Consider the following 12,354-nt stretch of genomic DNA (forward strand, 5'->3'; position numbering starts at 1 on the left):
CCCTTGTAACTTCATTCTTTGCAGGTAACCATGGGATTCTACCATGGGTCTCTACTTCTCTTTGTTATTCTCATGAGCAGAGTATCAAGGTGTGGCCTGGCATTTATATTAGGGACCACAGAATTGTTGCCTTTGTGGAGCATGCTGTCCTTTTGACCTCGTCCACGTGTAATTATGCTCTGCTGTTCACTGTGAGAGTATCAGCCATTTTAAATTGTAGGACATGGCTTTCCTCTTTAGGCGATGAGGAAGTAGCTGCTGTTGGTGTGAAGATCTGGGTTATGAGACTGCCCTAAAGATGGATACAAAGGTAATGATAACATGGAGAGAAGACATGGGTGAAGCTCTTAACTTACCTGACTGTTTGTCTCCTCGTGCTCACTTGACAGTTGCAAGATACAAGGAATGAACCCTTTAGAATTACTCATAAAAATGTCCTCTAATTTTCAAGCAGTTCCCAATAGTAGTCAAACAGCCTTCTTAGAGAAAACTACTAACACACACACACACAATGTACTATTTCTTGTAAATACTGAACATCTCCATTTACAGCGCAGGCTGGAGAAATGTTTGGTGTCCTGTCAACATCAGGTCAGTATACAACATGGTGATCACCATCTACACATGAAAGCCTGGCATGATGACAGTAGACAATTAAAGGGACAACTGAAAACCAGGGGGCTGCAGTAAGCAATGCATGTAACAGGCACATTTGGTCAGGGTCATGCGCAAAGGACCATAAAATTGTTGCTGTATGGCGACACAAAAAAAAAAGATTGCAAACCAGTAGCCCCACTGCTCCATATGTGAAGGGAACAATGACATTCGCACAAGAAAAATGATCAATATTTGTAGGTCACTCTGCATTATCAATGATTCCTGGTGTTAGAGCCACTTTACATTTAACACAATATATTCCTCATGTACTGTATCTTGTAGCCAGGAAGTGCCTCAGGTCTATGCCTGTTGCTGTTGTTTGTAGGCAGGTGGGCGCACACATGAGATACATCAAGCTGCATCTCACCCATGCTTTGTATTCTTCATCTTAAGGTATTAGAATTGAGTTTTGAATTTTGGACAGCCTTGCTGACACCATCCTTTTCTGGTTGGTGAATGTGCAAGTTGTGCAAAGAGCTACTGTATATGATGTGAAACACAGTCAAGAGAGCTGGAACATGAAGGAAAGTGAAGAGAATATGGAATGATCAGGTGGCTCGGCAAGGTTTTACCAAGACCTACGGCTAGAAGTACGGCTATAGAAGTAATCAACTGTGTTGTGAGAAGAAACATCACAATTTCTAGAATGTAGAGCTGAAATATCAGAATGGCAGGGTGCTGTTGTACACTGTGATGAAGGTAAAGCCAGGAGAGAGGATGAAGAACACATAAAGAGAATGGGCCTCACCCCTGTGCTAATAAAACAAAGAGGGGCAAATCAGGTAAAATCCACAGTTAGAACGCTGGGAAGGTGGCTATTGTTGGTGTAGATGATCAATGACTGGTAAGAGGATTGAAAATTTGCTCAGCCAGTATTAGACATGGCTGCAAATGAGAACACTGTGTAATCAGAGATGAAATGGTTATGAAGCTAAAAACAGAAGGTTCATCATTAGATCGTCATTACAAAGATGTATGGAAAACAATTCACCAGCATTTCATCAGATCAGCTCTGAATTCGAACAAATATTCTTACTTTGACGAAGTCCTTGAATTCATGAACCTCGTCTGTCTTCTGCTGAATTAAGGTGGCACCGTTTAATTGGCAACTACAGAAGCGAATATATGGCTGCATGTGAGGCAGCTGAGCAGTCAAGATGTCACCGATCATCTTCACTGGCATCTTTTCCCCAGACATCTTCTTTCGGACTCGCAAAGCTCTGCATTTCAAGGAAAGCATCAACAGAAATGTTTTGAGACTGTCAGCATTGTTGGAGTCCATTATATTTACAGTATATACATTAGAGTACATAATCTTAACTCCTAATACATTTTCTGAACCCATATAGTCCAACACCATGGAACAGGCACAGCCCTGCAAAGGAAGCCGACACACCACAGAGCACACTAACTTATAAAAGGATGGGTCTTTAGAATTTAGGAGAAAATCAAAGAATGGAAAAAAATGCATCTGATCGTGAGGATTACTTGCACAGTCCACACACACAGTCACTGATAGAAGGCTTGAGCCTAGGAAGTCAGAGCTGGGAGGCAGCAGCACCAGCCATTGCACTGACATATTTATGAGGAAAGCAGCACAAAGTTTCATTTTTGCATTGACCCTGACTGGAATATTGGGAATTCTTCTCATCTTCATGCTCCCTGTTGTCATCTGCCCTTTACCATACTCTACAAGTTTGAAAATGTTACTGTTTTCAATAGATAAAACTAAATGTTGTGCTGCATCTTGGCTATTAAGTGTAGTGTTCTGAGGAAACGGAACTGAAATGAGACCCTGTGATAACTATGACTAACCTGGACATGCACAATCCTTGACATGAAATCGCCATTTTGAGGGGTAGTTCCCGGAGTCCGAAACAAAAAAGGAAAGGGTCAAGGGATAGGTGGGACACCACATGGTCTTGTCATGTGCTTTGTGATGGGGCTCATCGTAAACTGCTTCCTAGGTGATCTGATTTCGATTGTGTTCAAAAGGACATTTCAGAAACCCCTCACTGTTACATCAGTTGGAAAAACAAATTCACTGCAGGGAAATGTCATCGAACATCTGCTAAACATTCATTACTTATATGAGCCTATCCCAGGACCATCAAGTTCAAACCAGAGATGGTTTAAAATCTGGGTGGGAAGGGTTACGATAAGAGTATTCTAATAGCATTGTCATATAACCCCATAACCCCAAAAAACACGTACAATGAAACTTGTAAAACTGCCAACAGTTTGAAAGCTAGCAGCTTGCCACCCAGAGATGGAACTTACTTCAGTAGCTTTATATTGCACATTATGAGCTCTTTCCAGTTCACAAAAATCATGGCCACCTCCTTCTCCGTTAAAAGCTCTGACTCCAGAAGTGGCTTCTGAAAAATCTGAAACCACAAAATATGTAACAGTTATGACACAAAACATTAGACAATGACCCAACATTTGCGCGATAGATAGTCCTTAAGATCACGCCCTTGCAGCAAGACGTCTTGATAGTTGAGCGTATTTAGACTTGCTGGCTGCCTGACTGCTGGTAATTCCGCTTTGTATACGACGCGTTATGTCAACCCTTGACTGAGTTATTTGTTCTCGGCATGCCATCAGCAGTTATAACAGTTATAACCTAGCACATAATGTGTACATAATGCGCATACGCGTCCCACTCTCTTGGCCTCTCTCGCGATTTTGTCGGCGTGCATTTGTCGAAAACCAGTTAGCGAGTTTGTTGGCGCTCATATGTCTATAGCACTTTGGTCGGTGAACCACATTAGACAGGTGCAGGACCCACAATAACGTCTCACTGCGCCTCAACCATTCTGGACATTGTGGTCGTGATTATTATTGCAGCACAAAACCTTCTACATCAAAAGGGGCTACAGAGGAAAAGAAGATACGACTTTTGCTTCCTGAAGGAAGAATTTCTTCTAGTTACAAAAGCAGATAGGTCAATGAATCTAGTGCTAGTATTTTGGAGCTATGCAAATAATGTAATTTATACTATACTGTAAGTGACAGATAGATAGACAGACAGATAAAGACAACAACAACAACATTTATTTATATAGCACATTTTCATACAAAAAGTAGCTCAAAGTGCTTTACATAATGAAGAATAGAAAAATAAAAGACACAGTAAGAAAATAAAATCAAAGTCAACATAATTTAACATCGAATAAGAGTAAGGTCCGATGACCAGGGTGGACAGAAAAAACAAAAAAAAACTCCAGATGGCTGGAGAAAAAAATAAAATCTGTAGGGATTCCAGACCATGAGACCACCCAGTCCCCTCTGGGCATTCTACCTAACATAAATGAAACAGTCCTACATGATGATAGATAGATAGATAGATAGATAGATAGATAGATAGATAGATAGATAGATAGATAGATAGATAGATAGATAGATCTTTATTTGTCTTTAAGGTGGAATTTACTTTTTAACTGAAATAACAGACAACAACCACACACTTTGAACACACAAAAGAATTGCAAAAACACAAGAATATTAAGAGAGCAGTCGCAATGAGCCATTATACTGTACATGCATATTGCTGTTGGTATAAAGTGGCTTTTCTAAACACTCTTGTGCTGAACGATTCATTGGCTAAAAGTCATCAGTGTTAGTGTGTCAGAGAGAGGGTGTGCAGCATTGTTCATGTTGTCTTCATTCTGTCCTCTGCTACTACCTCTAGTGGATCAAGAGTGAGACCCCTAACTTAGCCTGCTCCTTGTAATCTGCTTGTTGGTTTGGTGGGCCTCTCTTGAAGTGCAGCACAGCACAGCATACTAGCCATCACAGAGTTGTACCCACTTTGAAGGAACACAGCCTGCTAAACAAAAATTCTTCATGGCCTTTTACTTTAATACGGTAATTCATCTGTGTTACTAGACCAATCCAGCTTGTCATTCATGTGGACCCCAAAGTTATTTGTAGCAGAAGCTTTGTGGACCCACTGGTTCAGCCATCCACAGAATCCAGTCTTCTTATCCTTTGGTACAGACGGTGAAGCTTCTTGTGTGTACATTGTCAAAAGAAACAAAAAAAAAAAAAGAGAAAGTCATGGACATTTTGCACTCTCTCTTTACTTTAATTCCCAGTTTTCCTGCTGAGAGCAGTAGCGGTAATAGACTGCAAGGGTCAGACCAGAGTTCCCCATCCCAAACCCAAACTTCAACATCTCCTGAGGAACTTCCAGGTACTCCAAAGTCAGCTATAATCCACTCAGCCTGCTGTGGGTCCAAATGAAGTGTGGCCTGCATCATCTAAATGTATGTGTCTAAGGGAGGTCCTCCTTTGATGCTCAAACCAACACCCTTCTTGGTACAGAAATGCAGCTTTACTTTCTTGATTTGTCCCAGGAGCACAAACACGCTTACAGAAACTCCCATGGCTCATTACATACGCAAATGCAAAGGCTTTGTCCAGGACAGAATATGCATTTCTCTTGAATTTGAGATACAAGTATTGAAGTACATGATTTTTACAGCACTGTTCATTTTTAGCCTTCCTTTGCATAATCTTACAGTCATAGACAGTGGTGACATACAGTATATGTCCATGACCACCACCCATCATGACTCATATGAGTCATATCACTCTGTGCGACTAATCAGACACATTCATTTGGACTCAAGTTGTGGTGGGCTACAGGGGGAACGCATTGAGTGCTCAACCAGAAATACAATGCTTACAACTGAAGGTTGGACACACAAGCGCCTTGGGGATCGCTTAAAGACTCTGGTGGTGGTAATTCCTCACCAATCCACAGGATGGCACTGTATTCTAACACTTCTTCTCTTCCTCCCTCTACAGCCTGGATGACTGACAACCTCACCACCTCTGATGTCACTTCCGGCATCCATCTACCTGGACCTGCCTCTTCTTACCTGGCTTGAATTGAACCATCTCCATCTTGAATAGTCTGACTTAAGACTTGCATCCTTAGTGATGTTCTTTTTGCTGAAAAGCTGATTATTATTTTGCCTTTACAATATATGGGGTTGCAGTGATGCCCCAAATCCTTATCTTTGTTTTGTCCTCTCTTACAACACACCCCTGAATGACTAAAAAGAAAGAAAATGTCTGACTTGGCTGTTCCAGTCACAGTGAGGCATTATGCAGGCATATTGCTGTTGGTATGAAGGGCCCCATAGCGTTTCTTGATACACTTCTGCTGAATAATTTGTTGGTTGAAAGTCCTCAGTGTCAGTGTGTCAGAGAGAGGATGTTCAGCATTGTCCATAATGGCACCCAGTTTTGTTTTAATTCTCCCCTTTACTACTATCTCCAGGGGGTCCAGAGAGTGTTCCATAACTGCCCTTTTAATTAGCTTGTTAATTTGGTGGGACTCTCTTGAAGTGATGTTACCGCCCAGTAGATAAGTGTAGAGAATCACCCTGGCCGTCAGAGAGTTTCTTATACACTTCCTCGGTGTTCCAAGACCAGTCCAACCTGTCACTAATGTTAAGTAAGGAGTGGACCACCTCTACATCCACTTCCTGAGGAACAGACATGGTGGCTGTTTGGTGCAGCGAAAGTCAATAACCAATTCCTGGGTTTGCTGGTGTTAAGATGCAGACAAACTTCCTCACCTGACTCCTCTACTCTGTCTTTATCAATATACCCCATAAGTACAGAATCATTTGAGAATTTCTGCAAGTGTCTTGACCTGATGTTACAATACCAATTCCCAAAAAAAAACTAAAAATGTGTAAAATGTAAATAAAAACAGAATGCAATGATTTGAAAATCTCATAAACCAATATTTTATTCATAACAGAACATAGAAAACATATCAAATGTTTAAACTGTTTAAACTGAGAAAATATACAATTTTAAGAAAAGAATAAGGTCATTTTGAATTTGATGGCTGTAACACATCTCAAAAAAGTTGGGACAGGGCCTTGTCTACCACTAAGTACATTAGACCAATCAAATTGAGAACGGCCAATTTGTCCCAACAAAGTTTGCCAGTCCTACCCACTTAATTCTTCTAAAAAAACATCAAGTCGAGTTTTGAAAGTCCCTAAAGTCCAACTGTCGTATGTTACTTGGTAGTTTACTCCAAGTGACTATGGGTCTCGGTCTAAAGAAAAACTTCCTAATGTTTGTGTGAAATTTACCCTTAACAATTTTCCAACTGTGTCCCCGTGTTCTTGATGAGCTCATTTTAAAATACAAGTCTCGATCCACTGTACTAATTCCCTTCATAATTTTCATCACTTCAATCATGTCACCTCTTAATCTTCTTTTGCTTAAACTGTAAAGGCTCAGCTCTTTTAATCTTTCCTCATAATTCAACCCCTGTAGCCCTGGAATCAGCCTAGTCGCTCTTCTCTGGACCTTTTCTAGTGCTGCTATGTCCTTTTTGTAGCCTGGAGACCAAAACTGCACACAGTACTCAAGATGAGGCCTCACCAGTGCATTATAAAGGTTGAGCGTAACCTCCTTGGACTTGTACTCCACACATCGGGTTACAGTTAAGTCCATAAGTATTTGGACAGAGACAACTTTTTTTCTAATTTTTTTGTTCTGTACATTACCACAGTGAATTTTAAATGAAACAACTCAGATGCAGTTCAAGTGCAGACTTTCAACTTTAATTCAGTGGGTTGAACAAAACGATTACATAAAAATGTGAGGGAACTAAAGCATCTTTTAACACAATCCCTTCATTTCAGGGGCTCAAAAGTAATTGGACAAATTAAATAACTGGAAATAAAATGTTCATTTCTAATACTTGGTTGAAAACCCTTTGCTGGCAATGACAGCCTGAAGTCTTGAACTCATGGACATCACCAGATGCTGGGTTTCCTCTTTTTAATGCTCTGCCAGGCCTTTACTGCAGCGGCTTTCAGTTGCTGTTTGTTTGTGGGCCTTTCTGTCCGAAGTTTAGTCTTCAACAAGTGAAATGCCTGCTCAATTGGGTTAAGATCAGGTGACTGACTTGGCCATTCAAGAATTTTCCACTTCTTTGCTTTAATAAACTCCTGGGTTGCTTTGGCTGTATGTTTTGGGTCATTGTCCATCTGTATCATGAAACGCCAATCAATTTGACTGCATTTAGCTGGATTTGAGCAGACAGTATGTCTCTGAACACCTCAGAATTCATTTGGCTGCTTCTGTCCTGTGTCACATCATCAATAAACACTAGTGTCCTAGTGAGACTGGCAGCCATGCACGCCCAAACCATCACACTGCCTTCACCGTGTTTTATAGATGATGTGGTATACTTTGGATAATGAGCTTTTCCACGCCTTCTCCATACTTTTTTCTTGCCATCATTCTGGTAGAGGTTGATCTTGGTTTCATCTGTCCAAAGAATGTTTTTCCAGAACTGTGCTGGCTTTTTTAGATGTTCTTTAGCAAAGTCCAATCTAGCCTTTCTATTCTTGAGGCTTATGAGTGGCTTGCACCTTGCAGTGCACCCTCTGTATTTACTTTCATGCAGTCTTCTGTTTATGGTAGACTTGGATATCGATACGCCTACCCCTGGAGAGTGTTGTTCACTTGGTTGGCTGTTGTGAAGGGGTTTCTCTTCACCATGGAAATGATTCTGCGATCATCCACCACTGTTGTCTTCCGTGGATGTCCAGGTCTTTCTACCTTGCTGAGTTCACCAGTGCTTGCTTTCTTTCTCAGGATGTACCAAACTGTAGATTTTGCCACTCGTAATATTGTAGCAATTTGTCGGATGGGTTTTTTCTGTTTTCGCAGCTTAAGGATGGCTTCTTTCACCTGCATGGAGAGCTCCTTAGACCGCATGTTGTCTGTTCACAGCAAAATCTTCCACATGCAAGCACCACACCTCAAATCAACTCCAGGCCTTTTATATGCTTAATTGATATGACATAACGACGGACTTGGACACAACTGCCCATGAAATAGCCTTTGAGTCAATTGTCCAATTACTTTTGAGCCCCTGAAATGAAAAAATGCTTTAGTTGCCTCACATTTTAATGCAATCTTTCTGTTCAACCCACTGAATTGAAGCCGAAAGTCTGCACTTGAACTGCATCTGAGTTGTTTCATTTAAAATTCATTGTGGTAATGTAAAGAACCAAAATTAGAAAAAAGTTGTCTCTGTCCAAATATTTATGGACCTAACTGTTGTCACACACGTGCGCATGGGAGGCAGCTAAAGGGCTTGAGTGAAGGCAGTTCCGAGGCATGCCAGGATGTGGCAGAGTGCACTGACTCTTTTTCTCCCTTTCCTGTAGACCATTTCCGGGAGATTCCACCTGGCTCTCTTGACATCACTTCCGGGACTGAGCCAATGGAAGTAGACCTTACCAGCTCCGGCCCCTGTGATGTCACATCCAGGCTCAATCCAATAACTGAAGAGCACGCGCCCGATCCTTATGACCTCACTTCCTGTCTTCCCCTTTAAAAGCCTGCCCTTTTTCCCTTTTCCCTCAGTCTTGTTTTGGACTCAATTGTATGCACATCAGTGCTGTTTATTGTGAGAAATAACAACTTTTGCAGCCAGGATACCAGAATATACGGGTAGCTGCCCCAAACCTTCATCTGAGTATGTCTCATCTTTGTGACACTGTATACACTCGCCTAAAGGATTATTAGGAACACCTGTTCAATTTCTCATTAATGCAATTATCTAATCAACCAATCACATGGCAGTTGCTTCAATGCATTTAGGGGTGTGGTCCTGGTCAAGACAATCTCCTGAACTCCAAACTGAATGTCAGAATGGGAAAGAAAGGTGATTTAAGCAATTTTGAGCGTGGCATGGTTGTTGGTGCCAGACGGGCCGGTCTGAGTATTTCACAATCTGCTCAGTTACTGGGATTTTCACGCACAACCATTTCTAGGGTTTACAAAGAATGGTGTGAAAAGGGAAAAACATCCAGTATGCGGCAGTCCTGTGGGCTAAAATGTCTTGTTGATGCTAGAGGTCAGAGGAGAATGGGCCGACTGATTCAAGCTGATAGAAGAGCAACTGAAATAACCACTCGTTACAACCGAGGTATGCAGCAAAGCATTTGTGAAGCCACAACACGCACAACCTTGAGGCGGATGGGCTACAACAGCAGAAGACCCCACCGGGTACCACTCATCTCCACTACCAATAGGAAAAAGAGGCTACAATTTGCACGAGCTCACCAAAATTGGACAGTTAAAGACTGGAAAAATGTTGCCTGGTCTGATGAGTCTCGATTTCTGTTGAGACATTCAAATGGTAGAGTCAGAATTTGGCGTAAACAGAATCAGAACATGGATCCATCATGCCTTGTCACCACTGTGCAGGCTGGTGGTGGTGGTGTAATGGTGTGGGGGATGTTTTCTTGGCACACTTTAGGCCCCTTAGTGCCAATTGGGCATCGTTTAAATGCCACGGGCTACCTGAGCATTGTTTCTGACCATGTCCATCCCTTCATGACCACCATGTACCCATCCTCTGATGGCTACTTCCAGCAGGATAATGCACCATGTCACAAAGCTCGAATCATTTCAAATTGGTTTCTTGAACATGACAATGAGTTCACTGTACTAAAATGGCCCCCACAGTCACCAGATCTCAACCCAATAGAGCATCTTTGGGATGTGGTGGAACGGGAGCTTCGTGCCCTGGATGTGCATCCCACAAATCTCCATCAACTGCAAGATGCTATCCTATTAATATGGGCCAGCATTTCTAAAGAATGCTTTCAGCACCTTGTTGAATCAATGCCAGGTAGAATTAAGGCAGTTCTGAAGGCGAAAGGGGGTCAAACACCATATTAGTATGGTGTTCCTAATGATCCTTTAGGTGAGTTTGTATAACCTTACATTTTGTTAGCCTTCTTAATGGCTTCTGAACACTGTCGGAAAGTCCATAGCTTAGAGTCCACTATGACTCCTAAATCCTTCTCATAAGGTGTACTCTTGATTTTCTGACCGCCCATTGTGTATTCAAACTTAACATTTTTACTTCCTATGTGTAATACTTGACATTTACTGACATTAAATTTCATCTGCCACGTATCTGCCCCTTCTTTTGACAACCACTGCACGCCCAACCTACCTGGAAAGGGGTCTCTCTTTGAATTGCCTTTCCCAAGATTTCTTCCATTTTTCCCTACAAGGTTTTTTTTGGGAGTTTTTCCTTGTCTTCTCAGAGAGCCAAGGCTGGGGGCTGTCAAGAGGCAGGGCCTGTTAAAGCCCATTGCGGCACTTCCTGTGTGATTTTGGGCTATACAAAATTAAACTGTATGCCTGTATGCTGTCCAAGTTCCCCTTAATGATTTAACAGATTCCAGATTATCTGCCAATCCACCTATCTTGGTATCATCTGCAGACTTAACCAGCTTGTTACTTATATTCCTATCCAAATCATTTATAAATATTAAAAATAGCAGACAATTCTCATAAGGTTCTTTGCACCATCTCCCTCTGTTTCCTGGGTCTGAGCCAATTCTCCACCCATCTAAAAACATCATCTCAACTCCCACTTTTTTAGTTTGATGTCCAACCTCTCACGTGGCACCTTATCAAATGTTTTCTGAAAGTCCAGAAAAAAAACATCATGAGCTCCACTTTGATCGTATCCTTTTGAAATCCAGTCTGCTAGTAAAACATGACCTCCCTCTTCTGAACCCATGCTGACTGTTCTGAAAAGCTCCATGTGCTGCTCAATCGTATCCTTAAAAATTCCTTCCATTAATTTTCCTGTGATGCACGTTAGGCCTCCAAGTTGCTTGGATCTGCCCGGTTTTCCAGTCCCTTGGAATCTCTCCAGTGTGCAGCGACTTCCTAAAAATATGTGTCAAGGATTTATATATGTAATCACTAACCTCCTTAAGAACTCGAGGGTAAATATTATCTGGTCCTGGAGATTTGTTTGATTTCAGCCTATTTAATCTGTGCTGTACTTCTCCCTCTATAATTTCCAAATTAATCCATATCTCCTTAGTAGTCCCATTTACCGCTGGGAGGTTATCCATTTCCACACTTGTGCAAACCTCAGAAAAATGCTTATTTAGAGCATCCACTCTTTCACTGTATTTTTAAATTCCCCTTTACTATTCCTCATACACTTCACCTCCTCCTTGACTGATCTTTTACAACTAAAATACTGAAAGAATCTCTCAGGGTCATCTTTTACCTTATCTGCTATATTCCTCTCCGACCGTCTTTTAGCCTTCCTGATATCCTTCTTAATGGTTGCCCTCATGTTCTCATACGCCCTATGATTCACATTAGAGTTATTAGACTTACAGCATCTTTAGCAACAGTTTCCAATGTCTGGGAACTGAGGATACCAGTCCTGTTCTTGTCTGATATAGGATTCTAGCTGCTCAACAGTCGTGAATCTTTTTTGTTGTATTTTTGTATTTCATGATGAGCCAAATGTTTTCAATTGGTGAACGCTCTGGACTGGAGTCACACCAGTTCAGCACCCAGACTCTTCTACTACGAAGCCATGCTGTTGTAATAGATACAGTACGTGGTTTAGCATTGTTGTGCTGAAATATGCAAGGCCTTCTCTGAAAAAGACGTCATCTGGATGGGAACATATGTTGCTATAAAACCTGTATATACCTTTCGGCATTGATGGTGCCTTTCCAGATGTGCAACCAGACAATTCCATAGCATACGGAATTCATACCATGAGCGCTGATAACAATCCGGATGGTCCCTCTTCTCTTTAGTCCGGAGGATGTGGCGTCCATGTTTTCCAAGAAGAATTAAAAATTT

The 12,354-nt window shown here is 41.6% G+C and overlaps 1 protein-coding gene across 5 annotated transcripts in view; it reads right to left on the reverse strand.

The window, feature by feature from the left end:
• The window catches only part of itsn1 (intersectin 1 (SH3 domain protein)), a 331,858-nt gene that overhangs the window by 23,987 nt on the left and 295,517 nt on the right, over window positions 1–12,354 (reverse strand). For all 5 annotated transcript variants that reach the window (XM_039743834.1, XM_039743835.1, XM_039743833.1 and 2 more), the window contains 2 exons: window positions 2,938–3,044; window positions 1,694–1,877 (listed from right to left, as the gene is read on the reverse strand). In XM_039743834.1, coding sequence (XP_039599768.1) covers window positions 1,694–1,877; window positions 2,938–3,044 — 291 coding nt within the window. The remainder of the gene's footprint in view (window positions 1–1,693; window positions 1,878–2,937; window positions 3,045–12,354) is intronic.

The sequence above is a fragment of the Polypterus senegalus genome, chromosome 2, assembly GCF_016835505.1.
Source record: "Polypterus senegalus isolate Bchr_013 chromosome 2, ASM1683550v1, whole genome shotgun sequence".
Lineage (NCBI taxonomy): Eukaryota > Metazoa > Chordata > Cladistia > Polypteriformes > Polypteridae > Polypterus > Polypterus senegalus.